This window comes from Misgurnus anguillicaudatus, chromosome 13 (genome assembly GCF_027580225.2).
Source record: "Misgurnus anguillicaudatus chromosome 13, ASM2758022v2, whole genome shotgun sequence".
In the NCBI taxonomy this organism is placed as follows: domain Eukaryota; kingdom Metazoa; phylum Chordata; class Actinopteri; order Cypriniformes; family Cobitidae; genus Misgurnus; species Misgurnus anguillicaudatus.
The window spans coordinates 18,625,572-18,652,542 of NC_073349.2; the positions used below are offsets into that span (position 1 = coordinate 18,625,572).

Here is a 26,971-nt window from a genome sequence, read left to right on the forward strand (position 1 = left end):
TTACAGATACATACAGTCCAAGTAGATTGTAGCTCGTAACTTAGAAATATTGTTTACGTTATATAAATGACCCTTGATTATATTTGTAACATCCTGTAGTGTGCACTAGACTAGTGGAAGTGTATTTTTAACACTCTCTGACTTCATTAAGACTTTTAATACACTTGTGGTTCACCTATGCTATTGGAAACAGTGGTTAGCTGTCGCACTATCATCTCAAGATATTCCAGATTGCATAAAGTTAATAATTTGACGTACATGGTACAGTTAATAATTGATCATTACTGTATGTGCTATACTTTGGATTACTATGGTCCTTTCTAGTCAAATCAATAAAAACTGTAAAAATACAGAAAGTTTGTCAAAACTTGATAAAACTTTGACTTGTTTTAATGGATAAGGTCAATTTTGAAAATAGTTTATAGCACTTTGTCTATATAGATTTATTTCCTCTATCGTTTTCACACAAGCTTTTGGGCTTGTTTTAGAGTATGTTCACATATCTATGCAAGCAGCTGCTTCTCTTGGAGGAACTCCTACCCAGTTTATGGTCACATAAGATGGCAACCTAACTGAATCAAAGCTTTTTCCACTGCTTTTTTGTCTTACCAACCACACTTTTGCCTTTGTTGGTCTGCGCATGCAGATGTTTTGTGAAAGCCGCACTTGCTGACAGATTGCATGAACCACTTAAGATATCTATCTACTGTAAACAGGTAGGAATGAATATAACACGTCTTGTTGTAGTGCTACCCTCAAATTGAAGCTGTTGGGTTATTGTTAACTTGTGATCTACAGTGATGAACAGTCACAGTGTGCTGTATGTGTAAATTTAGTGAGAACAAAGTGGGGAAGGAGGGGCCAATAAGGTGAAGTTTTACTCAGCAATGAGGACATGACTGTCAGCACACTCACTCGCTGAGTGGAAGAAAGCGAGACATCATCTCTGTATGTGTACTTTATGTGTAAGTGTGTGCAGGGGATATAAAGTTTCTCTGGGTTTCGGTTTTGGAAGAGATTATAATACGAGATATATCAAGGAGGTCAATGTGAAATTCAAGACATATTTGTGAGGTAAGTCCTTATTGAAAACAAAATTGTACATGCTTGTTTTCTGTCCTTTTGTAGTAAACTTTTCATACATTTATAAGTATGGTTATAAGTACTTTACAAATTAAAAAATTATACAATTTTGGCCATGCATTTTACAGAGGTACCTATTTTTTAAAGTAAGTTTAAACAAAGAGTTAATATGTAAATTATACATTTTAATTTTAATTTTAGGAACCTTAGCACGCAGCATGTTAGCGCTCTGACATACAACACTATCAGATGTCAAGATATTAAAGATAATGTTAACTTACATTGATTTGAAGAAATAAAAAACAGTTTTGTTGACTAGTACTTACATTAGTGCTAAATGGGGAAGTTCTTTCTGTAAAGAGTGACAGAAGGAGAAAGAGAGTTAAAGGGGGAGTGGCCTGTTATAAAGACCCGTGGTGAGAATGTTTTGCTGGTGTCTGATTTGCTCTTTACTCACTCAACATTAACACAGGAAGTTTGCTGTCTTCCTTTTTTCTGAAATCCCAGAGCTGTGCTGTAAGTTCAAGCAGCAGCTGATGACACGTTTTGTAAATCGACACTTTGTGCAGTAGAGCAGATACCAGAAATAAATGCATTGCAGAAGTGAATGCTTGTAGATGTAATTATTCAATCATTTTGTGCATTTTGGCAGACTCTTTATTCCAAAGCAATTATAGTGCAGTATGAGGTGCACATTGTTATCAGCACGTGTGTTCCCATTGCATACACAATAGTACCACTGAGCTATACAGGAGATGATGGCATTAACAAGTGACTGGCATTAATAAAATACTTCTTTCTTTAGTTTCTTGTCTCAGTAGGCAAAAATAAATGTATCTGGCAAAAATGTGCATTTAATATTTGCTAAATAGCCTACATTTCGTAGAAAGTAAAACTTAATAAAGTGAATTTTTGGATTGTAAAATATATTTAGTTTTAACATTCGTATATTAACAAATATTTCAAGATGTATTGCGGGGGGCAACAAATAAATTTATAATTTTACAGTCCATAAAAAATATATTTTCCTGGCCAAAATATAAAAGTTGTATAAAATATAAATACACTGAAAAAAATGATTCATTCAATTTACTCTTTTTTTTAAAGATAAGTGGTTGCAATAAATTTATTGCAAATAAGTTTTTTGTTTTGTTTTGCCTTTCTAATTTTTTTTTTTAAATGTAGCTTAAATAAATTGATTGCAACCACTTACCTTACCACTTAAATTTTTTTCAGTGTATATATATTTATAAATTATTATATTTAACTTTAACCTTTTCAAACCTGTTTGCAACATACAAAGCTTTCTTCCAATGCGATGTGAATATAATATACAAAAATGGCCAAAAATACATATTTGTAAACATATTTCGAAATATATTTTAGCACATATATTTTTGGTATATTTTGAAATATATTTTAAATTATATTTGAAAATATATTTTTTGCTGTATGCACTGTAAAACCTAACAGTTAACTCAAACTATTTAAGTAAATCTGTTGCATTAGGCCATTTAAGTTTTAAAACACATACATTTAAGTAGATTAGTCATGTGCAATTATGCAGTTAGATTTAAGTAGTGTGAACTTACATAAGTAAGTAAATAAATATAATTGCATAACTGCATATGACTCAATTTGTTTAAGTTCACAGTACTCAAAATGTATGTGTTTTAAAAGTAATGCAACCGGTTTACTTAAATGGTTTGAGTTGAGTTAACTTTTAGGTTTTGTGGGATTGTAAAGTTAATGTACAGTGTTTGGGCAATATTATATGGTTTTAATTCTAACTCATCCTTTTAGCTTAGGTAAGGGATTTCCAAAATCCAAAGAAATTAATAGGCATGCATAACTATAGTTTATTGTAGATTATAAAACGGCTCGTTCTGGTTCTTCATTCTGATTGGTTGAAACGCGTTCTAAGCCGTGATAAAATACCCCGGTAAACCCACTGTTCAGACCGCCTCACAAGTATCACTGCGCCACTGTTGCTGCGTACTGATTTATGAAAATAAACACCACAGTCTTTAATCATTTTTTAATTTTTCTACCTTTGCACAATTATGGCGATATCCAGATAAATGTCAATAAATAAAACATTTCGTCAATAAAGAGAAAACGTTCTAGTTCTCTGAGGTATTTTTTGTCTTATTGATATTTCCGCTATTATCCACTAGATGGCAATCTGAGGCATTCACTCGACACAACAGCGTTGTGGTGGATTTAGCGTGACGTGTACGTTTTGATCAGGCTCTGAATCTGATCTCCAAAGTTCTTCACAAAAATGGAATTGTCTCCGCTTTTAGCTGAAATTTTGAGAGGTGATAACTGATAAGAACACAAATGAAGGTAGGATGAAACGTTTTTTGATGTTGTTGGAAAGCGGATGGTCTGTTCTTTCATTTGATATTTTATGTTTATTTAAAGAAGATAATTTTTCTGTAACGCATTCAACTAAAACTGGGTCGGGCAATTAAAAAAAAAAAACGCTGACGGGGAAAGAGTTAAGCATGCTTCCAAGCATATTTGATCATCACTTCAACAGTTGCACGATATAAATGTTAATGTGTATTTTAGATGAATGTTGATATATAAAAATAAACACCACAGTCTTTAATCATATTTTCATTGTGCCTTTGCTGCGTCTGTGTTGTTTGTGAACTGCGCTCTGTTGCAGCCACACTTGATTCTGAGGAACTACTTTGTTTGGCGGAAGAGTAAAATTTGTACTAATATAATTACAACTTATTTGTGTTTTATTTTGTGAAACCCTGCTATGCATATGATGTAACCGTTTTATAAACGCCATAAACCCAGCAAAGCAGTGGGTTACCAGTGCATTTTATAACCGCTTCGCGTCGTGCCTAAAAACGCCCCTTAGCTGTTTTTAAATGCACTGGTAACCCACTGCTTCTTGGGGTTTATTGCTTTATTAAACTTTGTTCATCTTAAAGGGATAGTTCATCCAAAAATTAAAATTCTGTCATCATTACTCACTTTCATGTTATTACAAACATGTTTAAATTTCTTTGTTTTGATGAACACAAAAGAAGATATTTTGAGAAATGTTTGTAACCGAACTGTTCATGGACCCCATTTACTTTGGCTGCGTTTACACTTGGCATTAACATGCGACCTGTATCCGGATGTTGTCCACATACACATTGAAAAGACAAGTGTAAACGCGTCTGTGATCGGAATGTTATCCGATCTGTGTGTCCTGATGCAGAGGTAGTCGAGGACGCATTGTGATCGGATCTCAGTGTAATGTAAACGCAATCCAGCCATCGTATCTGCATTTGCAGGCCAACGTCACACAAAACCCCGCCCACTATTATCTCATCTCACTGACAGCTGTTAAAAATAAAGGACGTTATGTCATGGAGCGCAGGTGAGAGACGCATATATTTGTGGAGCAATGGAAGCTACGCTTAAAAGTATCTTAATAAATCGATATTCAAAAGCATTTTAACACTGCTGACTGTATTTAAGTTATTCAGGCATATATTTTCCTATTCATAGAGAGATTTAATATTTAATGGCAGAATTCAGGATCGTTATAATGTTTGAGTTTCCATGGTGACATATCAAGGTGAATGTTGCGCTTCTTTCTGGTCAATCGGCTGTTTCTGTCTCATTTAATACATTTTAAGTTACTTTAAAACACGTACAAACCATAATAACATTAACCAAATACATTTATTCAGTGTTGGTTTTATGCAAGGTTACTTATATGTGTTTGTAAATTACATTACTTCTTACGCACTATGAACAGGAAAATTAGGAAATTGTTAGCTCTTTTAATTAAATCATATTAAAATTACCAGGAAACATAACTAACAACAGTTTATGGTTAAAATATAAATATATACATAAGTTCAGGCAGAGCCAAAAGCCCGTTATTAAGGCAGAATAAAACAGTGGAGTCGGTCATGTTTCACGCGGATTTTGTTGTTGATTTAAAGCATGTGAAAGTCAAGTTCAGGACAAGTTAAACAGGACATTCATCCGCGGTGCGGACGCTATAAGGCTTTTAAAGATAAGGCTTTTAAAGCTAAAAAATATAACGCTTAAAATATATCACGGTTTTGGGGTTTGCTAGTTATTCTCTGCTGTTGGCTTCTCAGTAACACTGTACAATACGGGATTGCGGTTAGCACGAAAACCCTAAATCCTGTGGCTAAAGACAGCTGTACCCATTTTGATTGACAGCTATCCACCCAGCGCGCGTCTCCCTGCACGGGATCCGATCACACATCCAGATACAGAAGCCACATTTATGTGACAAATGTAAACGCGCCGTGTCCTGATATACGAATGATCGGATCTGCGTGAACGGATCACCGAGATCGCATGTTAATGCAAAATGTAAACGCAGCCATTCATAGTATTCTTTTTCCTACACTGTAAAAAAATTCTGTAGAAATTACAGTGTTACTTGCAGCTGGTTGCCGGTAACTTACCATAGATTTAAATGTATGTTATTAACTGGCAAGACTTTGTTCAAAGTTAAATAAATTTTTAAATATTAACAAGTATGTCTCTTTACAGAATAAAACTATACAATAAAAGCCTCATGCAAAGCATTCTGGGAACCAGAAATCATTATCAAGCTTTTTCTGATTTTGTTTCCCAGAATGCTTTGCTTGATGTTGTTATTTTAGTTTTACTCTGAAAAGACAAGGACTTGTAAATGTTTAATGTTCATTTAACTTTGAACAAAATGTTGCCAGTAAATAACATAAAATTAAATCTACGGTAAGTTACCGGCAACCAGCTGCAAGTAACACTGTAGTTTTTATGGAATTTTTTACAGTATGGAAGTGAATGGTGCTCACGGATGGTTTGGTTACAAACATTTCTCAAAATGTGTTGTCATCAGAACAAAGAAATTTATGCAGGTTTGTAACAACATGAGGGGGAAAAATGATGACAGAATATAGATTTTTGGGTGAACTAAAGCTATGAGCTTTAAAAGTATTATACAGGATTATAGCCTGCTCGACCTGATTTTGCCAAGTGAGAGATGTCCTTGGGTCAACAAAATGTTTTTTTACAAACAGTTTTGTAAATAAAACCTAAACCCACCCCAACCCTAACCATAATGGAACCCTAAAATCAGAGAGAAATGATAAGCAAAAAACTTAAATGGTCTAGAAGCCACTAATCATGGTTAGCTGCCTTAAACTTGAAAAAAACTAAACTTATTTCTAAAAAAATCTGATTGGTTGATTGAATTGTTGTCCCAGAGTCAACATAATGTTGCTCTGAGGACATCAACAACCACTTTGAGGAGGAGAATCAGGAGAGCCTAACTTATGTAGCCTATAAACGGTTTTATTGGACGCACGTGCGGTGACGCGATACTCGTCTGATCCAAACTAGTTGCTAAACTGAACTCTTGAACAAATGCCTCGCCGAAAATAACAAATGTTTTGGTTTCCTAGGTAATCTACGTGTTGTTTATTTTGCTTGTTATATAAATAAACTACGTTTAAAGTATTTTTTGTTATTTATTCTTAGCGGCGTTTACCGGAAGTTACGTGTTGACCACGAAATCCGCTTGTTTATGCTATTACTGCTGAAACCGTCTATATATGGATCAAAACGCAATACTGGGTCCATATTCACATGCCTGCCTTTCAGTTGAAATATATAATAAAATGTTAATGCAAAATTAAATCTGGTCTTTATTACATTAGAAGTGGAAACAAAGAGATAGTAACACCGGTTTATGATGTCAATTGGAGCATCGCTGTGAAAACAACAGTATGTCCATTTGAGAAAAGCACCAAATTTAGGCATCATTTGTTCATGTTTATCAGTATTCCACGGATGACTTGCTCGTTCTTTTCTCTTTTTACGGTGATGTTAAAGTCGTCATGAAGCTGAAGAAATAATATGAAAAGTTTACAGGTAGTGCTGTTGTTGACCCTGTGATACTGATTCATTGTCTATGTTACCAACAGGCCCAGACCAGTGTTGTGTTTTACCTATAATTTCAAACAATACAGTATATAAAAATGACTGTAAACATAAAATGTGTCAAAAAAGGCCTGTAATAAGAGGTTTTTAAAATGCAAATCTTTATCATTAATTCAACACTGCACCTTTTTTTAATCAGAATTTAATCTAGCTGGAGCTATAATGTCTTCCCATGTCAAGCTGTGGAGAGACAGAGTGGGGACAGCAGACTATGACACCCAGATCAAAGGTAACCGCTTCCTAACAATGAATGTTTTGAGGAATGGAAAGTAAAACCTAAATTTAACTTCAAGATGAATCTTCTGGTGGGTTTCTGATGCAAGTTGGTTTGTCATGCAAACATCAGGACTTCCGTATCACCAAGATAGCATTACCACATAACCATTGTTTACCCCACAGTGGACTATTAAGATAAATCATTTGTGTTCATTTTTGTTGTTTGATGACGATATGCTCAAAGTACAGAAATGTAACATTTGTGTTTCTCTCCACTAGAAGTGCGACTGCAGCTGGCAGAGCAGCTGAGGATACTTGACAGTCACGTGGAGCAGAAGGGTCAGATCTTCCAGGACCTGGCTGATTATTTGCGGAGGCGAGGTGAGATCGAAGGAGAGTATGCACGCTCGCTCGACAAACTTTCTGAGAGATTCTCCTCTAGAACCAGGAAGTGAGTTAAAAATTACTGAGCTATTTTTGATTGTTATGTTTTCCTGTTTTAAAATACATTTTTGTGGACGGTGACCTCAGAAAATAAAGACACTTGCTAGAAGGCTACACTTATATTTACTAAATATTAAAGGTGCATTGTGTAGAATCTTTTTGAAGGATATCTTAACAGAAATGCAATATAATATACATTACTATATTATCAGTGGTGTATAAAGACCCTACAGAATGTACTGTATTGTTTAATAAAGAAAGACTAGCTGGGGTGTGAAAGCTGTGCAGTGTATTCTGATACTTGTGACAGACACCACAAGTCGTGGCCTTTAATACGTCCAACTCTCATGTCACACCCAAACACCAGTTTAAATCCCGCTACAAACAGCTTCGAGTAGACTCGGATCTGTTGTTTACTACATCACGTGTCATGTCAAAATGAGTGCCTGCTGCACACGCGCCTAAAGGGTTTATGATAAAAGAGACGCTCACGTTTGCCACATACTCGCTTAATTTTGTGTTATGAAAGTTTAGTGTTTACTTAGTTGTTGTTTTTTTTGTGAATGTGAGCGTCTCTTTTATCATAAACGGTTTCGACGCGTGTGCAGCAGGCACTTATTTTGACAAGAAATGTGGTTAACATGACGCAACAAACACATATTTTGAAACGCCTTAAAATGCACAGCTTTGCTGATGTAATTTCCACTGAAACAGGAAGTAAGGGCGGGACATATCGAGTTGCTCCTCCCATTTTTAAAATAGCCAATATAGTTAAGTTTACCTCACAGCTTGGAATATAATAAAAGCTCACGACTTGCTGTGCGTGTTTTCACCACTCTTAAATGCATAGGTCCAGTTTCGAGTATGGGTTGCCATCACTTCACTTTAAAACGATGCCTCCATTTTGATTTGGGGGAAGTTTATGGCTTGCAATGTTTATTATAATCTAAGTGGGGTATCTACTGCTTACCAGAAGCATGCAAGGTAAATTTCACTAACTATTCTTATCTCCCTCTCAGGAAGGAGCCCAGTCATCAGTCAGTAGTTAACTGCTGGCAGGTGTTATTAACACAAACACGACAAGAAAGCAAAGATCACAGCATGCTGAGTGACAGCTACAGCTACACACTGCCTCAACAGCTTTCACACTGCATTGAGAATGCCCAACGCCTGGCCAAACGAGTAAGTACTCACACCTCTCTCTCTCTCTCTCTCTCTCTCTCTCTCTCTCTCTCTCTCTCTCTCTCTCTCTCTCTCTCTCTCTCTCTCTCTCTCTCTCTCTCTCTCTCTCTCTCTCTCTCTCGCGCGCGCGCGCGCTCTCGCACTCTCGCTCTCTCTCTCTCTATGTATCTATATATCTACTTAGAATGTGGCAAGTCATGGGCCGTGAAGTTCAAACCGGTACACACACTCATTTTCACATCCTTCCACATTTTCAGATATGCAGACAACAGATAACACCTACACATAACCACGATACTTGAAGGAGCACACATGCCCACATACACCCATCTTGCGGCTTTCTGTACACCGGCATATGTTTGCAGATAGTATTGCAGAAATAAATAGTCACTTGCTACTAAATAGACAATGCTTTTAGATCACCACAATGATTGCATGTCTCTTTAAAAACACAAGGGGGAGCTGTAGCGCCTGCCTGTATAAATGAGACAGTATCAGATGCCGCTCGATACATTGCAAAGGCATTCAATAATGTGGAAAAAACGCATTTTAAGAAATTCTGCAAAACTATGATAAATAGTATGAACTGCCAGTTAAAACATACATTTCCAAAACAGCAATTCCAGATTTAGGGAAGGATGCTATTCTTGAGGATCTGTAAGGAATTTATTTTTTGTGCAGCCACTACAGACATGTGGTCCAGTATTAATATCACCTGTTCTGGTATTTAGTTTATTTTTAATGCATTTTTCATTTTCAGTTATTTTTCAGACACTTTATTGTTATTTGTTTATTTCTTATAAAGAATTTTCAGTTTTTAAGGATACATATTAAATAATTACTTATGTATATTCATATTTACTGCCAGGTAAACTTGCAAAAGATTTAATTTAAATAATCACAACAATGTGTGAAAATTATTTCATGAACAAACAAAAAATGTATGATAATTAAATGTCAAAGCAATAAAACGTCATAATCGTCACAATTAATAATACAATTAACTTTCAGGCAAATTTCATAGTCCGTAATCCAGGGTTCCTACGGGTTCTTGAAATCCTTAAAGTTTGTGAATCTGGGGGGGAGGAATTCAAGGCCCTGGAAAGTTTTTGAAAATATACATACATAGATACAGGTCATTGAAAGTGCTTGTATTTATTTTATGCAAGAAGTGATTTTGGAAAAAAATCCATATTATTCCCTGTGTAGTGTAGGATAATATCATTAAAATTCTAGACTTTTTAAGCACACGTGCTAAACTGTTCACTTTTAATGCTTATATCTTTTGTATGCGAATGTTGATTCATACCAAAATGCTTTTTTGCATAATTGTGTTTGACACATAAAAACGTCTCGAGTTACGTATGTAACTGTTGTTCCATGAGAGGGGAACGAGACGCTGCGTCTCTCTTGCCATACTTACTGCTTTCCTGTAACGCCGTCTTTGGCAATATTTCAGATAGCGATATACTTCCTGGCTCCCGCGTCACCCTGTCTTTGTCGTTAAGCCTCACCATTGGTTCAGATGCACTTAACTTTGGAGGCGTCCCCAAAGTGTCATCGCAGTGACGCAGCGCGAGTTCCCTCGAAAGGGAACAATGTATCTTAAAAGATGTAACCCTGCTCTCACTTGAAATGTGTACCCACATTTAGTCCTTGAATTTGAAGGTATTGGACCTGGAAAGTCTTTGAAAGGTCCTTGAATTTGAAGTTAACTAAGGCAGAGGTTTTCAAACTGGGGGCCACGAGATGGTGCCAGGGGTGCCCAGTTTTATGAAATACATTAATTTATCATGAATTCTGTGTAATTAAACCTAAATAAATAAGGCTACTAACCAAAAGCACTACTTTTTTGTATAATTTAATGTTTTTTTTTATTAAAATGTTGAGTTTTAGAACAATTTTTTGTCACAAGTTTTCTTTGGGGGGCCGCAAAGGAATGCACTGTACACAAGGGGGGCCGCACGCTGAAAAAGTTTGGGAACCACTGAACTAAGGTGTGGGAACCCTGATAATCGTGACAACCCTACTTGCTACCCAAAAATCTAAAATTTACTGCACATCAACCCCAGATCTGACCACTAACTGCTATTTTGATTTTTTTTCAGAGCAGGGACATTTGCACTCAGCTGCAGGATGGACTTTTGAAGGTCACCACAGAACTTCAGACAGTACGTTCTCTTTATCAGTCAATTATTTAAACTGTTTGCTTTTTATACACTGTATGGATTGTAAAACATCATGTCCATTCTTTTATTTGTTAAAAACAGGCATTGAAGACGTATTACCAATATTACACAGAGTTTCTGTCAGCAGAAGGCAAACTGAAGGAGGCCACCAAACTAGAAGAGAAACAAAAGCAAAGTGCTTCAAAAAAGATGGAAAGACTAATAGAAAAAGTACAGTATATATTTCCTTTAAATACCAAACTATTGCTATATTTGGTTATATTTATAGCATTTAGAGTACCACAAAGGACAGACAGTGTTTTCTTCTCACATACAGTACATGGGCAGCGTTTCCTCCGTGCTCGGCATATGACTGCCACTTCCTAGATGATATTGTTTGATTCTTGTGGTTAGCACTTGCGTTTGCAAGGGTGACTGAATGTTTGTGTGGGCATACAGTTGTTCCAGTAACTTCTCAGGTAACATCTGAGCTGTTTTTTTGTGTGCAGAGGCAATTTAAGGTTGACGAAATTCAGCTAAAGTGCACAAAGGCACGCAACGACTATCTTCTCAACCTGTCTGCAGCTAATGCGTGCCTGAACAAATACTACCTTAAAGATCTCTCCACTCTCATAGACGTGAGTCCTTAAGTTCCCTCAAAGAGACTGTTTATACTGTACTGTAGTTTTTTTTTTATAGTGAACAAGCCTCTCTCCTTGTGTCCTCAGTGCTCTGATCTGGGTTACCATCAGTCTATATCAAAGGTGTTACAGTTTTACTTGGCTCGTCGCCAGCTGGTCCAGCAGAACTTGTGCTCGGGGTGGCAGCAGTTGAATGCGGCTGTCTCAGAACTAAGTCAGAACCAGGACAGAGACGCTCTTATGCAGGCCAACATCTCAGCATTTTGCATGCCGCTTCGCTTTCAGTACCAACCTTATGAGGGTGACCAGGTATTACAAACAGTGATTCAGTAACTTTTAATACCAGTTAATACTAACACAATGTTTATTGTTTGTTCATGGTACACACACACACACACACACAACTTTTATACAACTTTTTATCATTCAGGTGTGTGAAGTGTCTGCCACCCATGACACCATGAGTGATTTAGTGACTCGCTTTCAGCAGCTACAGTCCAGGCTATCTTCTGTCACTACTGAGGTTGAGGAGGTAAACACACAAAACAATATTTGTGGTGCTACCATTATAATTAGGTTGGCTCTTTTAAAGCTTGTTTGTTTAAACATGTAATCCAAATCCATTGCAGTCCAACAAGATACTCCAGTCAGCTCAGTCTTCAGTGATCGGTGGTATTGTTGAGGACACCTTTGGATCTGTCCTTGACGTACCCGACAGCCCGTTACATGAGGGGAGCGGTGATATATTAGCCAGCAAATCTCAGCAGATAAAAAGAAGGGCCAGCCTACCAGATACTGAAAATGTGTACTTTATGGTAATGATTTAAAAGATGACTAAGAATGCTTAAAATAATAATAATAATAATACTTATTGGGGCGGTTTCCCGGACAGGGATTAGTACGGAGCCTTTAAGGGGACATGGAGCAAAAATTAAATAAAGTTTAGTTTCGCGCACAACCGTGAAACTATGGCGCGCACACATGAAACTATCGCATGCGCACGTGAAAGTTTCACGTGAGCACGCGATAGTTTCACGTGCGCACGCGAAACTAAACTTTATTTAATTTTTGCTCCATGTAAAAAAAAATTCTGTCACGTGCGCACATGAAACTTTCGCGGTTGCATACATGAAACTACCGCTTTTAGTTTTGCGTGCTCACGTGAAACTTTCGTGTGCGCACATCAAACTATCGCGTGTGCATGTGAAACTTTCGCTTTCACGTGCGCACATGATAGTTTCACGTGAAACTTAAAAAAAATTCTGCACATGAAAATTTCGGTCATGTGCGAACGTGAAACTACCGCGTTTAATTTCGCGTGCTCACCTGAAACTTTCACGTGCGCATGTGAAACTTTCGCTTTTATGTGCGCACGCGATAGTTTCACGGTTGCGCGCAAAACTAAACTTTAAAAAAAATTCAGCACATGAAGTTTTCAATCACGTGCGCACGTGAAACTACCACGTTTAGTTTCACGTGAGCAGGCAATAGTTTCACGTGCACACGCGAAACTAAAGTTTATTAAATTTTTGCTCCATGTAAAAAAAAAGTCTGTCACGTGCGCACATGAAACTTTCGTGTACGTACATTAAACTACCGCTTTTAGTTTTGCGTGCTCACGTGAAACTTTCGTGTGCGCACATGAAACTATCGTGTGTGCACGTGAAACTTTCGCTTTCACGTGCGCACGCGATAGTTTCACGTGAAACTTAAAAAAAAATTCTGCACATGAAAATTTCGGTCACGTGCGAACGTGAAACTACCGCGTTTAATTTCGCGTGCTCACCTGAAACTTTCACGTGCGCATGTGAAACTTTCGCTTTTACGTGCGCACGCGATAGTTTTGCGCGCAACCGTGAAACTAAACTTTACAAAAATTCTGCACATGAAGTTTTCAATCACGTGCGCACGTGAAACTACCACGTTTAGTTTCGCGTGCTCACGTGAAATATTCGCATGCGCACATAAAACTTTCGCTTTCAAGTGCGCACGCGATAGTTTTACGTGAGCACGCGAACCTAAACTTAAAAAAAATATTCTGCACATGAAGGTTTCGCGTGAGCACATGAAATTTCACGTGAGCACATGAAAGTTTCACGTGACCACGTGAAACTAAACTTTAGATTTTTTTACTCCAACGTCACAAGTAATGTTTTTAGTAAGGCATGCTTGTTAAAACTGGTTATATTTCCTTATTAAACTAAGGCCTAGTCCTGGCTTAAACTAATCCCTGTCCAGGAAACCGCCCGTTAATGTATAATAATTTTTGTTATTTTCTAATTTTTCTATTATTTTTTTTATATATTGTAGAAAGTTAAGGACTATTTATGTAACAGCTCTTTAATATCAAAGCTGGAGGCCAAACATGACCTTCTTAAAGATGCTATTCAGCGAGGTGAGATAAGTATCATACCAAAAATTAAAATAATGCTTAGACTGAATTAATAATTTGATAATTTGTTATTTGCTTTTTTTATTTAGCTGAAAGTCTTGATGTTAATCAGTCCAGGTAAATACAAAAAGCTTTTCTTATATTGACTAAAGTTTATTTGGCCAAGTCAACAGGTTTTGTAATTATAATCACACTGTAGTGTGGTCGCATGGGCAGAAAAGCCTGTTTAGTGTGGTATTGATTATAATTTCATATTATTGTGATTTATTAGAATACAATCCAAAAGATCGGTGCGACAAAGAAAAAATCAACTCAGTACTCAGATCGGTCAGAAGCTCTTCAATGGGGATCTGCTATCATACATCCAAGTAAACTCTATGATTCAAGCAGTGTTCTGATTCATTAAATACCAAGTTAAGGTCAAGGTATCTGACTCACTTTGACTTTCTACTTTCTTCATATCAGGCATCAGGACAGCCAATTCCTGCAATCGTGGAGAATTGTGTTAGATTCATTAACATCAATGGTAAGTAAAAACTGAGTCATCTTTCCATTCTTTCTGTGGTAATCACTGATTTCCTAACCCGTCTGATCTTTCTCGTACGTTAAGGTTTACATCATGAGGGGTTATTTAGAGTTCCAGGCTCTCAGATGGTGGTGAATCAGCTGAAGGATGCATTTGAGATAGGTACTGCATTTGCTCGGTGAGCGTGACTGTGTTCTCCTCCTTAACTTCAGCATTAGTAATAGTCTGTGAATTTTTAATCATCTATAGGAGATGATCCTCTCGCTGAAGGGATGTGTGATATGGACTCTGTGGCGGGAGTGTTGAAACTTTATTTTAGAGGACTAGAGAAACCCCTCTTTCCTGAGGACAGCTACGCTCAGCTGATGGAATGTGGACGTAAGGGAATTTTGCAAGACTTGTGTGTTTGTTTCGTAAGCTTGGGTTAACATATTTCCTGTCAACATTTTTTTACTTTCATGTCATTTAAAACCTGTGACTCTGACATGTTTTCTTGTAAATTAGCACTTTTTTAATCAGGCTTTTAAAGGTGCAGTGTGTAATTTTTAGAAGGTTCTCTTGACAGAAATGCAAAATAATATACAAAACGAAACTATCAGGGGTGTATAAAGACCTTTCATAATGAACCGTTATGTGTTTATTGCCTTAGAATGAGATGTTTTATCTACATACACTGAGGGTCCCCTTACATGGAAGCCGCCATTTTGTGCAGCCATGTTTCTACAGAAGCCCTTAACGGACAATCTTTTGTGCTAAGTTGTCTCCGACGATGATATGTTTGACCGGTGGCGGCTACCGTAGCTTCTCTTATGTGTTTCAAAAGCAAGAGGTGAGCAGTGGACTCAGTCGTTGGTTGCAATTCGCAACCTCACCACTAGATGCCGCTAAAATTTACACACTGCACCTTTAATAGAATCAAATCGGTATTTCTAAATGGCCTGAGACAGGGACTCCTGGGACTAGGTCGTTTTGAAATGAAAGCATTTGATGGATGTATAATGCTTGCCAAGAGCATTCGGCTAATATCATTATCTCATTTTTGACTGAGGTGGCATTTAGTGGCTTTTGCATCTGAGCTCCTTATATTGTCTCAGCTGCCATAGCTGCCTTAAATTTTTATCAAATTAACCGTAAGTCATTTTTAAATTTTGTGTACAATTAACTTATTAACTTAAAGGAAAACCCCACTATTACGGCGGAAGAGCACTAAGTTTGCAGCACTTCGACCTCGGCGTACAGTAACATCATCACTCCTGACTATTCCCCCTCTCGCTCAAACTTCAGTCAATATTACAGCGCCCGAGGTCGAAGTTCTGCAAACTAAGTGCTCTTCCGCCATACAATATAGTTCTTATTTTTTATCCGCTTAAAAATCGCTACATTTTGTTTTGTGCCACCATACTTACTAGTGTGAAAGTCTTTAAATAGGAAAAACGTGGAAGTGTTTGGTGGCTTCTAAATTCATCCCTGTTTGGATCCTAAGGAATGAATGGGGCTAGGCTAAATGCTAACACATTCACGACGCACTGTACAAAGATAAATTGCACGCATTGAATAAAGATAAATATGTATAAATTTGTCTAAGTTGAGATAAGAACATAGTAAAATATAAAAAATGCTGGTGTTTTCCTTTAAGCAATTTCAACTTGTTTTTATGAGTTGCTGTAAATAATGTAAAAAGCAAGTTGAAATTGCTTAAAGGCGCTCTAAGCGAATCCGTGTAACGTTACTTTTTGTTGATGTTTGAACTGTTTTCAAAGAAACGGAGCGTAGCTAACTCCTCCCCCTCCCTTCCGTGCTTTCATGAACGCGCCCGACCCCCACCCCCAAATCCTTCTTGTCGTTTATTGGCTGGAACACTTTGTTATCGTTTCTGGTCGTAGGTTTGGCCACTTTGTTTGTATCGCAGTTTGTGGAGCCTGGGCTGTCTACAGAGATCGCGTTTTTTTACAGTTTGATTAGCGGACAGGCAGCAAGCAGATAGTGAGGAGATGTTTGCCTTATGTAACAAAAAATGTTCTATGGTCTAAAACGCATGAATTTGCTTAGAGCACCTTTAAATTTATCTATAAAGTGAAGTAAAAAAAATAAGTTTGATTAAACTTAAGAAAAGTTAAAGCAGCTGAGAGTTATTTACAATGTAAATAATTAAAAATATAATTTAAAGAAAATGTTTTTTAAAAAATGACATAAAATCAATATATTTATATGTTATTTTAAGTTTACAAAATAAGTTAAATAATTTTAACTTGTTTATATAAGTTATGTCAACTTATTATACTATAAGTTTATTATATTATAAGTTGTTTTCATGCTGCATTTTTTTTACAGTGCAGTGTTTTATTATTCAAAAGTTTGTATATCCATTTGCATACAATCAATATTTTTTTCATATTCAATCAGATATACCCAGAAAGAATGCAGATTTTAGATGCTTATATTTTAAATCAATATTTAGTCAGATTTTTAAAAATTCTTCCTTTTCCGTTTACATAATTGTTGTGCTTTTTGGTATTGTTTTGAGGTATAACTAAGTAAGATATATGAATATTTGGAGCGTGGGTAAATTACTGTAAGGTCTGATTTGTGGATAAAGGGTGGGATTAAAAAAGTTTTTTTTTCTTCTAACCCTTTTCGAATAGGCAAAGGACATTGACTATAGTTATAAAAAAATCTTGGGGGATAATTATTGTTAATTATTATTATTATTATTATTTTGCATTTTGTGTGATTTGTATACTTGATTTCATTTTCCTGTTTAATGGTTTTTTTTTGTTGCATAAATTCGAAATAAACTATTCTATTTTAAAAGATTTTCCTAGAAAGAATGTAGATTTGAAATGCATATATCTGTTGAATATGCATAATTTATCATTAAAAGTAAATTTAAAGGAACAGTATGCAGGATTGTGGCTAAAACTGGTACTGCAATCACACAGCTGGTGGCCATTACACAAAATGACAACATAAACATCAGTTGAGGGCTGCAACTTCACTTTTTAAATGACAATATTCTGTCCAGACCACTGTTGTCAGTGATATAAGTATTTGAAATGAAAATGATTTCTTAATGTCTAGTGACATATCAAGGCCATTTTATGATTAATTGATATAAATTTCTTACATACTGTTCCTTTAACAATCACACATAAAGCCTCACAAAAAAGAAAAAAAGAACTTAAAGCCATAAAACGTAATTTCAATTTGAATGTGGTCTTTATCTGCTACCCCCATTCAGAAATAGATGACGAGTCCAAAAAAGCATTGCAGCTGAAGAGCATCATCTCCACCTATCCACCACCGCTAACCATAGTCATGAGATATCTGTTTGCATTTCTTCACCAGTGAGTATCACAGCTCTGGATTTAGTCTTTTTCTGACTATAGAAAAGTCCTACATGTGCCTGCTTTGTGTGTACAGTGTATCCCAGTACAGCGACGAGAACATGATGCAGCCCTATAACCTGGCGGTTTGCTTTGGCCCCAGTCTTGTGAGGGGCCCAGACATCGGAGATGCGGCTGAACTCCAGCGTATCAACTTCCTGGTCAAGAGTATCATCATCCAACATGAGAGCATCTTCCCCAGCCAGAGTGAATTGCCTGGGCCAGTCTATGAGAAGTGCATGACATTAGAAGAAGAGGATTGGTGAGAATGATCAACACGCATACAGTACACATGCACACGTGTGCCGAGAACATTTAACTTGTTTGGGTTTATTCATGTCTTTAGTGAAGTTGTGGCAGAGGAAGGAGACGGAGAAGCTCAGGACCAGCCTCAAATTAAAGAAGCAAAAGATGGTACGTTTGATTGGCGAGATTTAGATTTATTGAAATCGGTCCGTTCGTAATGTATCATCATTGTTTTTGATATGCAGAAGTACTGGGAGTGGCCATGTATGACTACACAGGCCGTTCCTCGTCTGAGCTGTCTTTTAAACAAGGGGACCGCCTTATTCTGCATAGCCAGGCCTCTTCCGAGTGGTGGAGAGGGGAAGTGAATGGGACAAAGGGTCTAATTCCAAATAAGTATATTAGTGTGCCAAGGTAGGTTGTTCCCAACTATTGACCTCATGGATCGAAATTCATAGCCCATATCTATTTAGTTTATAAATGAATGACTGACAAATCTTACTTTAAGAGTCCTACCAATCGCCAGAGCAGAGTTTATTATATTATAAAATATACATCATTACATACAAATATAAATCATCAAACATAAAAAATTATGTTTTTCAGTATGGATTCAGTACAAGATCAGAAAGTAAAAGATGCTGTGAAATCCAGCACTGGTAGAGACCAGACAGAAGAACAACCTAAATCAGAGCAAACCATACGGTAATACACTTACAAATTGTTCGAATGGTCCTATCTAGTAAGAAATTGTCATTGTACCCTAATTGTTTCTTTACCCGGGTGATTCTCACGAAAACTTGGTTTTAAAAATGTCAACCATGAAAATGTAAAAATTGCTTAAATTTCCTTTTTTTTTCCCACCAGACATTGAAAAAACAAAGTCTGGAGTAAATGGGAACATTAATTTAAAAACTTTTACTTATCATTTAACACTTTTTGTAACATAATTTAAAAAATTTATCCTAAAAAATCTCATTACCGCAAAAGTCTGAAAACATCAACACTGACATATTTTCAAAATGACATGACAAACCCGAAAGAACATAATTTGGAGATTCTGCACATGCATTTAAAATCAAAGTATTATGCTTCTATTAATTAAATTAACATTTAATACGCATCTGTTGCGGTAATGATAATCAAAATGTCGTGTAAGCATTCTGACAAGACAATATTTCAAATTAACTGTAAAAAAATGATCTTACCTGGTAGCCATCTTGAAGTAACTGGTCCATGTGCTTGGTCACTCAAAATCAAACTTTATTAAAAATCTGTATGTGTGCTTAAACTGTTCTCAAAAAGTGTTGCGGGGGATGAGAACATCAGGCATGGACACATCATTTTCCAAATTTTTCTTCATTATTATTATACATGAATATTCAGTAAATATTTTTTCTGTCATCTAAAGTAGTCTAGCAAAACATCCATTTATTTTTTTCTTAATATTTTTAATGTTTAATATGTTTTAATATGTTAATTTGATTAAATTACAACATAACGCATGTTCAAACACAGCCGGACACATTGCGGTAATGAGAATTTCAGCGGAAAATGAGATAAAATTTCCAATTATAAATTCTTATGTTGAAATCACACATTGTGCAAGGTAGAACACAGTATTGTGTTAATTCTGATGCTTTTTAATGTTACTATATTACACATTTTAAAGCTAAAATCATTAGTGCCGTGGTGTTTTTGTGAGAATCACCCACCCATTGCATGTCTCCTTCTTTATAAAAGCAATGAGATCACCTTACACACATATATAACCACAGGAAATGAAAGCATGATATACTTAATAATAATAATAGGTGTGAACCTATATAAGACTCTTACTTCACTATAACGGTCAATCAGTAAGGAGATTTCCTAGAAACTAGTTCTGTATCTGTTCATATTCTAGGCCCAAAGTTTGTAATGACAAATCCGGGGTTGGTGTCAGCAATGTCGCTTCTGGAAAGATTTCATTACAGATACCCACAGGACAATATATGCGGCCCGGACATTCTCCAGGAGCTCTGCGGAAAACTTTAGAGTGTGTAATAAGAGTTTGTTTGTCATTTATGGATATTTTAACACGTAAAGAGAAATAAAATGTATTCTTGTTTATCATTTATAAGATTTAATAACGGCAGGTTGGTTGCTGTTTTGAAAGTGAACACTTCTTAAATGTCAAATAATGAAGGATTTATGTCTGTGTCACTCTGACAGCCCTCAAATGAGACGAAGCACAGCAGAGGGAGGAACCAAAGTGGAAACTACAATAGAAGTGGATAAGGTCTGTTTCTTATTAATGTTTTTTTTTTAAATATTTTTACTAGGGGTGCTCCGATAAATGCAGATTTACACTATACGTTGCCGATAACTATTCTGAATCGCATAGCTGATCTTATGAACAACTATTTCATGTACTATGGCTTTTGATCGATAAATCCTTATCGATCTAAAATAGAGGGTATGCATTGACGTTACTTTTCCACGTGACCACACCGGAACTCGCCCTGTTGAGTGGCAAACGTTCAACAAAATATAGCTGGTTTTCATAGCGCTCCGCCGAAAATGCCAGTAAAACTGACTATTATCAGCTTAAATAGAATTTAGTTGTGGACAATACTTAGTTTCATTAGTTACATTTTCCAAGCATCTGTGCTTTATTAGATTGTTTGTATTGGGAAAAACATTACTTCACTACATTCAAAAGCAAATAATCATATTCTTTAAAATTGCATATTAAAATGTATTTAATACCAAATTACATTACAATTGTGTACTTTTACTTGAGTAAAAGTATGTTAATGTACTTAAATATTAACTCTAAAACAAAAACTTGTATTTATGAAATGTAATAGAATAAAAATATGATAATATGTTTTGGAATGTATGTTTCCCAAAAAAAACACGAATAAAATACAAATACTTGACAAAATACTTTTAAGTAGAAAGTTGTTGAAATATAATTTGAAGTCATTGTTTTTGTTTTATTAATTATTATCATATGTATCTGTTCACCTAAATATGAAAGAAACAGCAAGGTAATGGAAGCTATTAGCTGGAATGCATGCCTTTGTTTTCATAGGGCATTTTGACCATTTGTTATCTACTCAAGAGGGGATGATCTTGGATGCGTTTACACAGACCCCTTCCTGCTGTAATGGTTAACTGATCAAAGGGGGATGATCAGGAATGCGTTTACAGCTGTCCTTTCTTGCCTGACTGTAACCTCTCTTTCATGTTTATATTGTAATCTAAAGGCATTGTTTCCATCTGAAGGGACTGCCCCCTTCGAATGGCTTTAAATGTAATGCATGTATACCCAAAGTCAGACTTGGTTACTGCAGCACCCCGAGCTCTATGCTCTGATTCCAAGAACGCTTTCTGCAATAAAGACTACTGCTCGAGGAAATCCAAGTCTCCTGGTCTTCGCTAAAAAAGTTTCCAACAGATGGTGCCGTGACCCGGATAGAGCTTCTCATTTCACCAAATATCTACAAACATCACTCCAGACTGATTTTTTCAGCTCAACTTTGATTTGGTGAGTGTCACTCTATCAAAAGAACCTCTACAGACCAGTACATGTGGTGAAGTGTTAACAAACAGCTGCAGGGTTCTGTTAACAAATGTTGGTTTACCCTCTGTTTAGGCAGAGAAGAATTTGTGTTATCCTCTGTTTATCAGAGAAGAAATTTAGGTTATCCTCTGTTTCAGGCAGAGAAGAAGTTTGGTTATCCTCTGTTCAGACAGAGAAGAATTTGGTTATCCTCTGCTTGGTCAGAGAAGAAGCATGGTGTATCTTTTGTGTATCAGAGAAAGCTACAGATGAATAAGAGCAAATAGGTTATCCTCTGTTTAAGAAAAGAATTTGGGGTATCCTCTAATTTGTGGGGGAGATTAACAACAGTGGTTGTCTGTAAAAAGAAATCCACTTAAAGGTAAAAATGGTTAAAAGGCATCCCAGACTGATTCCCACAACTGAGAAAGGTGGACTTGCAACCCCTTTATGGTCAGACAATGAGTTTAGCTCAGTCCTGAATAATCACATGGATTCTATTGTGACAGAATCCGTTAGACAGAATCTAACACAGAAATTTGGAATTGATCCAGATAGGACGTGGACTCTTGAAGAGTGTAAGAAAGTTTTGGGGGCCTGTGTTAGAAAGAACAACACAAAAGGCATTATCTACTGTTACAGAGAATACAGTTTGGCTTTAGCTGCAAAGCAAACTGAGTGTATTGCAAAACTAGAGAAGAAAATTCAAGATATGTGTTCTCATGCTATTTCTCCTAATGAGAAGATAGGCCATGACATGTCTTCACTAGAAGACAATCAGAAACAACACTCAGATGTCCATCCTGACTTACAGTCTGTTAGACAGAAACACAGTGTTTGTGTTAATCACAGAAATAATATAAGTGAGAAAGCATGTGATTCAGTTAAGGTGTGTGGAGCAAGGAAAAAGGCTCAAAGTGAAAATGTTGGAACTGCATTTCCTTCAATGTCAGTAGTTCAGCTACAAGATGTAGCTCCAGAAACAATAGATAGACTTGCTGAGAGTTTGCCATCAGCACATGCTAATTTTTCTGAGTTCAGAGGAGCATTGTCCAGAAAAATCCGTTTGTATGACTTGTCTTTAGCTAACATACTGCAGCTTATGTCACAAATTTTGTCTGAATCAGAATTCAGTACTTTTGAAACTGCTGTTAAAAGTTATGAGTTACAGGAGGCAAATAAAGATGGGTTAAGAGAAGGAGTGTTAGCCATACTGAGGGACATTGTTGGACCAAAGGTTGATTGGACTAAGATCACTAGTTGTGTGCAAAGAAAGAATGAAACTGTGAGTGAATACACAGAAAGGTTTTGTCAGTCAGCTGCAGCATACAGTGGGATAGCAAATAATCCAGAGGATGTATTAAATAATAAGGGACCACTAGTCCGCACATGGTTTGATGGCCTTTCATCTGAATACAGAAATGCTCTGCCCTTCCTAGACCTAACATGGTCTAATGCAACTCTGAGAGGCAATTTGGACAGATTAACCACTTGGGAACGAGATTCTAATGTTAAGACAAATGTCAAAATAGCAGCAGCATTGCTGAATAAGGCTAACAAAGAAAGTGGGCCAAATAAATGTCTTAGGAGGGAAATCAGATGTCACTACTGCGGGAAGCAAGGGCATTATTTAAAAGAGTGTAGGAGAGGCAAAAAGATACTTGGAGAAATTAACAGTGTTTCTCAGCTCTTACAGAGCCTGCTTACAATACTGAAGCAGCCCCTCCCGTCTACAGCTAATCTGTGGGGCAACTTGCTAAGGGTCTAATCATTAAGGCTGTGAGAGGTTATTATTGTATTAAATTTGACAAGGATGAAATCTGGATGATGTCTACTATGACTGATGTTTCTTTAGAGGATTTTGTTGTTGTTGTTTAATAATTTTTATTTTACAGTTTAAAAGGGGGATGAGTTTATTTAGAATTTAAGATTTTGATAGTTGATAGGGACAGACTAGGACACATGGACCAGTGAGGAGCCCAGGGCAGAACCGAATGCAATAAGCGTCGGGGGCCAAACCCTGTGGTGAAGATTCCCTCATAGGTTTTTCCCCTCATTAAGTTCATCCTCACCTCACCTGGTCCTTAGGTGTCAAACTAAACAGACTAGGGTAAAAAAAAACACTATACGATCAATGACATTTTAATTGAAGGTTATAAAAATCTATACAATCACAATGATGTTAATGCTATACGATCACAAGGAAGTTAAAACTATACGATCACAAGATGTTCAAATTTAAAATGTTTTGAATGGAATACTGCTCTTTTGTGTCTTTATGTTTGTGTTGCAGATACTGGACATGACAGTGACACCCTGGTGTGAATCACCCTGGAAAGCTATCAGTGTGGACAAAAGAGTCATTTCCGAAGAATTTGGAGAGTCAAAAATCAACATCTGAAACAACTGTTAGCAGCAAAACACAGCGCATCTACATTCAAGGACGGCAGAACTTTCAGTATACAGTTTTGGTTCCAAAAAAAAAAAAAAAAACAGAATCATGATATTCTGTGCCAATTCACACATGACAAATTTGACTGTAACTTCCAATGTTACAAGACTAGAAGATGGGACATTATGTTAACCAACATACGTCAAAGAATGGAAGTTTTAGAATTAAATTATGTGAGAGTTATTTGGAACTCTCAAAGGGGGAATTGTTGAAATATAATTTGAAGTCATTGTTTTTGTTTTATTAATTATTATCATATGTATCTGTTCACCTAAATATGAAAGAAACAGCAAGGTAATGGAAGCTATTAGCTGGAATGCATGCCTTTGTTTTCATAGGGCATTTTGACCATTTGTTATCTACTCAAGAGGGGATGATCTTGGATGCGTTTACACAGACCCCTTCCTGCTGTAATGGTTAACTGATCAAAGGGGGATGATCAGGAATGCGTTTACAGCTGTCCTTTCTTGCCTGACTGTAACCTCTCTTTCATGTTTATATTGTAAGCTAAAGGCATTGTTTCCATCTGAAGGGACTGCCCCCTTTGAATGGCTTTAAATGTAATGCATGTATACCCAAAGTCAGACTTGGTTACTGCAGCACCCCGAGCTCTATGCTCTGATTCCAAGAACGCTTTCTGCAATAAAGACTACTGCTCGAGGAAATCCAAGTCTCCTGGTCTTCGCTAAAAAAGTTTCCAACAAAGTAAAACCTCTGCTTGATAGTGACCCTAACAACTTATCAACCCACCTGTGGTCTGTGGACGTTGGCATGAACGATCAATTTACTTCTCCTTTCTGTGTTTTTTGGAAGTCTGTAAAACAATAGCTCCGAATTCTTGTTAATCTGTTAGTACAGTCTAACGCACACCAGCTTTTTCCCCATTTAGACGTGTTTTCGCTGATTTCACACTGTACGCAAATGCTGCCGCTCTGTCTTTTGCCACTCGGTTGGCGTAACCGCGTGTGTATGGTTCTTTGTCTGCAGTGCATATTGAGTTTCTGCACGAGAGCGCCCTCTGGCTTTTGGATGTAGCAGCATTGTAATTAATTGAGAAGCACATAGATATGTATACAGGCCCTGTCCCAAATGGCGCACTTCATGTGGACTTTCGGTCTCGTGGCCTTAAATTGCGCGTTCTCGCTTAGTCTACGAGTCCGTAGGGTGTCCCATCTGTCATTTTTACGCTTTGAAGTGTGCTCATCAGCGCCTCCTTTGCCCCCTTGATGCGGTCTTCAGCGAAGCCCGCACTGCAGCAGGCTTCGCGCACTTTGCCAACCCAGAAGTCCTTGCGAAAGGGCAATCAGACCAATCAGACGACGGAAGGGAGGAGTTCACACTGACGGGCAACTTCTCTACCTATTTCCGGTGTGATGCTCGAGTCTGTCCCAAAATACGACTCCGATGCACCCACGTGGACTCGCATCAAGGGTCCCTAAAGTCTGGACTACGTGATGTCATCAAAGTGTGGACTCTGAGGAGGACCACAAGTCCGGAGTGTGCCATTTGGGACAGGGCGATAAAGGCTAGATGGCTCGTCCGCGCTGCTGGCCAATTGAGTGCAACGTCCGCATTTTGGCGGCCATCTTACGACAGGGCGCTCGCTCACTCGTAGCATTGAGTTTTAATGATGCAGGTACTTTTAAATGACCATAACTTGCTTAATTTTTTACCGATTTTCAAACGGTTTGGTTTGTTATAAACGTCAAAGATGTACCTATGACACTGCATACCTATACTAAAAATAAAAAATAAATTCATGAAACATGTTAAAGCATCCAGAATTATAGCCACGTTAATAACGTTTGTAAAAACCCAAACCGTTTGAAAATCGGTAGAAAATTGAGCAAGTTATGGTCATTTAAAAGTACCTGCACCATTAAACTCAATGCTACGAGTGAGCGAGCGCCCTGTCGTAAGATGGCCGCCAGGTGATGCCGTTAGGGACTCCGCCTTGAGCCATCTAGCCTTTATATACATATCTATGGAGAAGCATAGCAAGCATCATAGGCCGATCGATCGGAGCATCCCTTATTTTTACAAAAGATATGTGACCCTGCGTATGTGTGAAATTCAAAAAAGTCTCATAATCAAAATTAGAGTTTGGTCCCAAATCTGTCACTTTACAAGTACAATGTTTACTCTAAATCTATGCAGATTTGAATTAGACAAATTGTCCACCTGATAAATTTGCAGACAGATTTTGTCAAAAAAATATTAATAGTAGTAATCTGCATAGTCATGTTAACCTCCAAAATAATAACCCACTGAAGTGTCTTGTAAGTTGACAACATTAGACCTACCTGACACAGTTTATTTTTAGGTGTTCATTTCAAACCTTTGTCATAATTTAAATACATTGTTGCTATTCAGTCATCTTCTGAAATAGCCCTGACAAAAGCCATCATATCTTCACCATCTTATCTTGCAGGGCGTGTGCATAATGATGAACTCAGTATTTCAAGAGCTCATTTCCCGACAATCATCATAGGACTCAAGCATTATGTTCGTCTGCAAAGATCAACTCATTCTTCAGGTGAACTGGTGAAAAGATGTGAAAAAACTTTCTACTATAAGTATGGACTCTTTGAAAATGTTTTTTTTTTCTGTTCATTAGTCAGATTGTGGTCATTGCCTGTTTATTTGTTTTTATGTATGTGATGTAAATATTTTACAAGTTTAATAAATTACAAATTAATGTTA

General features: G+C 36.9%; 1 protein-coding gene across 4 annotated transcripts; it reads left to right on the forward strand.

The window, feature by feature from the left end:
- The first annotated feature begins 847 nt into the window (after positions 1–847).
- Positions 848–26,971, forward strand: arhgap4a (Rho GTPase activating protein 4a). 4 transcript variants are annotated; one of them, XM_055188829.2, is made up of 24 exons: positions 851–1,074; positions 7,208–7,297; positions 7,564–7,735; positions 8,748–8,910; positions 11,019–11,081; positions 11,181–11,309; positions 11,588–11,716; positions 11,807–12,028; positions 12,150–12,251; positions 12,349–12,534; positions 14,030–14,114; positions 14,201–14,228; positions 14,383–14,479; positions 14,577–14,637; positions 14,722–14,799; positions 14,887–15,015; positions 17,876–17,981; positions 18,058–18,282; positions 18,367–18,434; positions 18,512–18,680; positions 18,873–18,971; positions 20,173–20,308; positions 20,481–20,547; positions 26,700–26,971. In XM_055188829.2, the coding sequence occupies exons 2-23, from the start codon at positions 7,231–7,233 to the stop codon at positions 20,544–20,546; spliced, it is 2,580 nt and encodes an 859-aa protein (XP_055044804.2). In that variant the 5' UTR covers positions 851–1,074; positions 7,208–7,230; the 3' UTR covers position 20,547; positions 26,700–26,971. The 4 variants fall into 4 exon arrangements, with proteins under 4 accessions (XP_055044805.2, XP_055044804.2, XP_055044799.2 ...); XM_055188824.2 differs by having other exon boundaries at positions 857–1,074; positions 20,173–20,304; XM_073875281.1 differs by lacking the exon at positions 851–1,074 and adding an exon at positions 3,281–3,432 and having other exon boundaries at positions 20,173–20,304.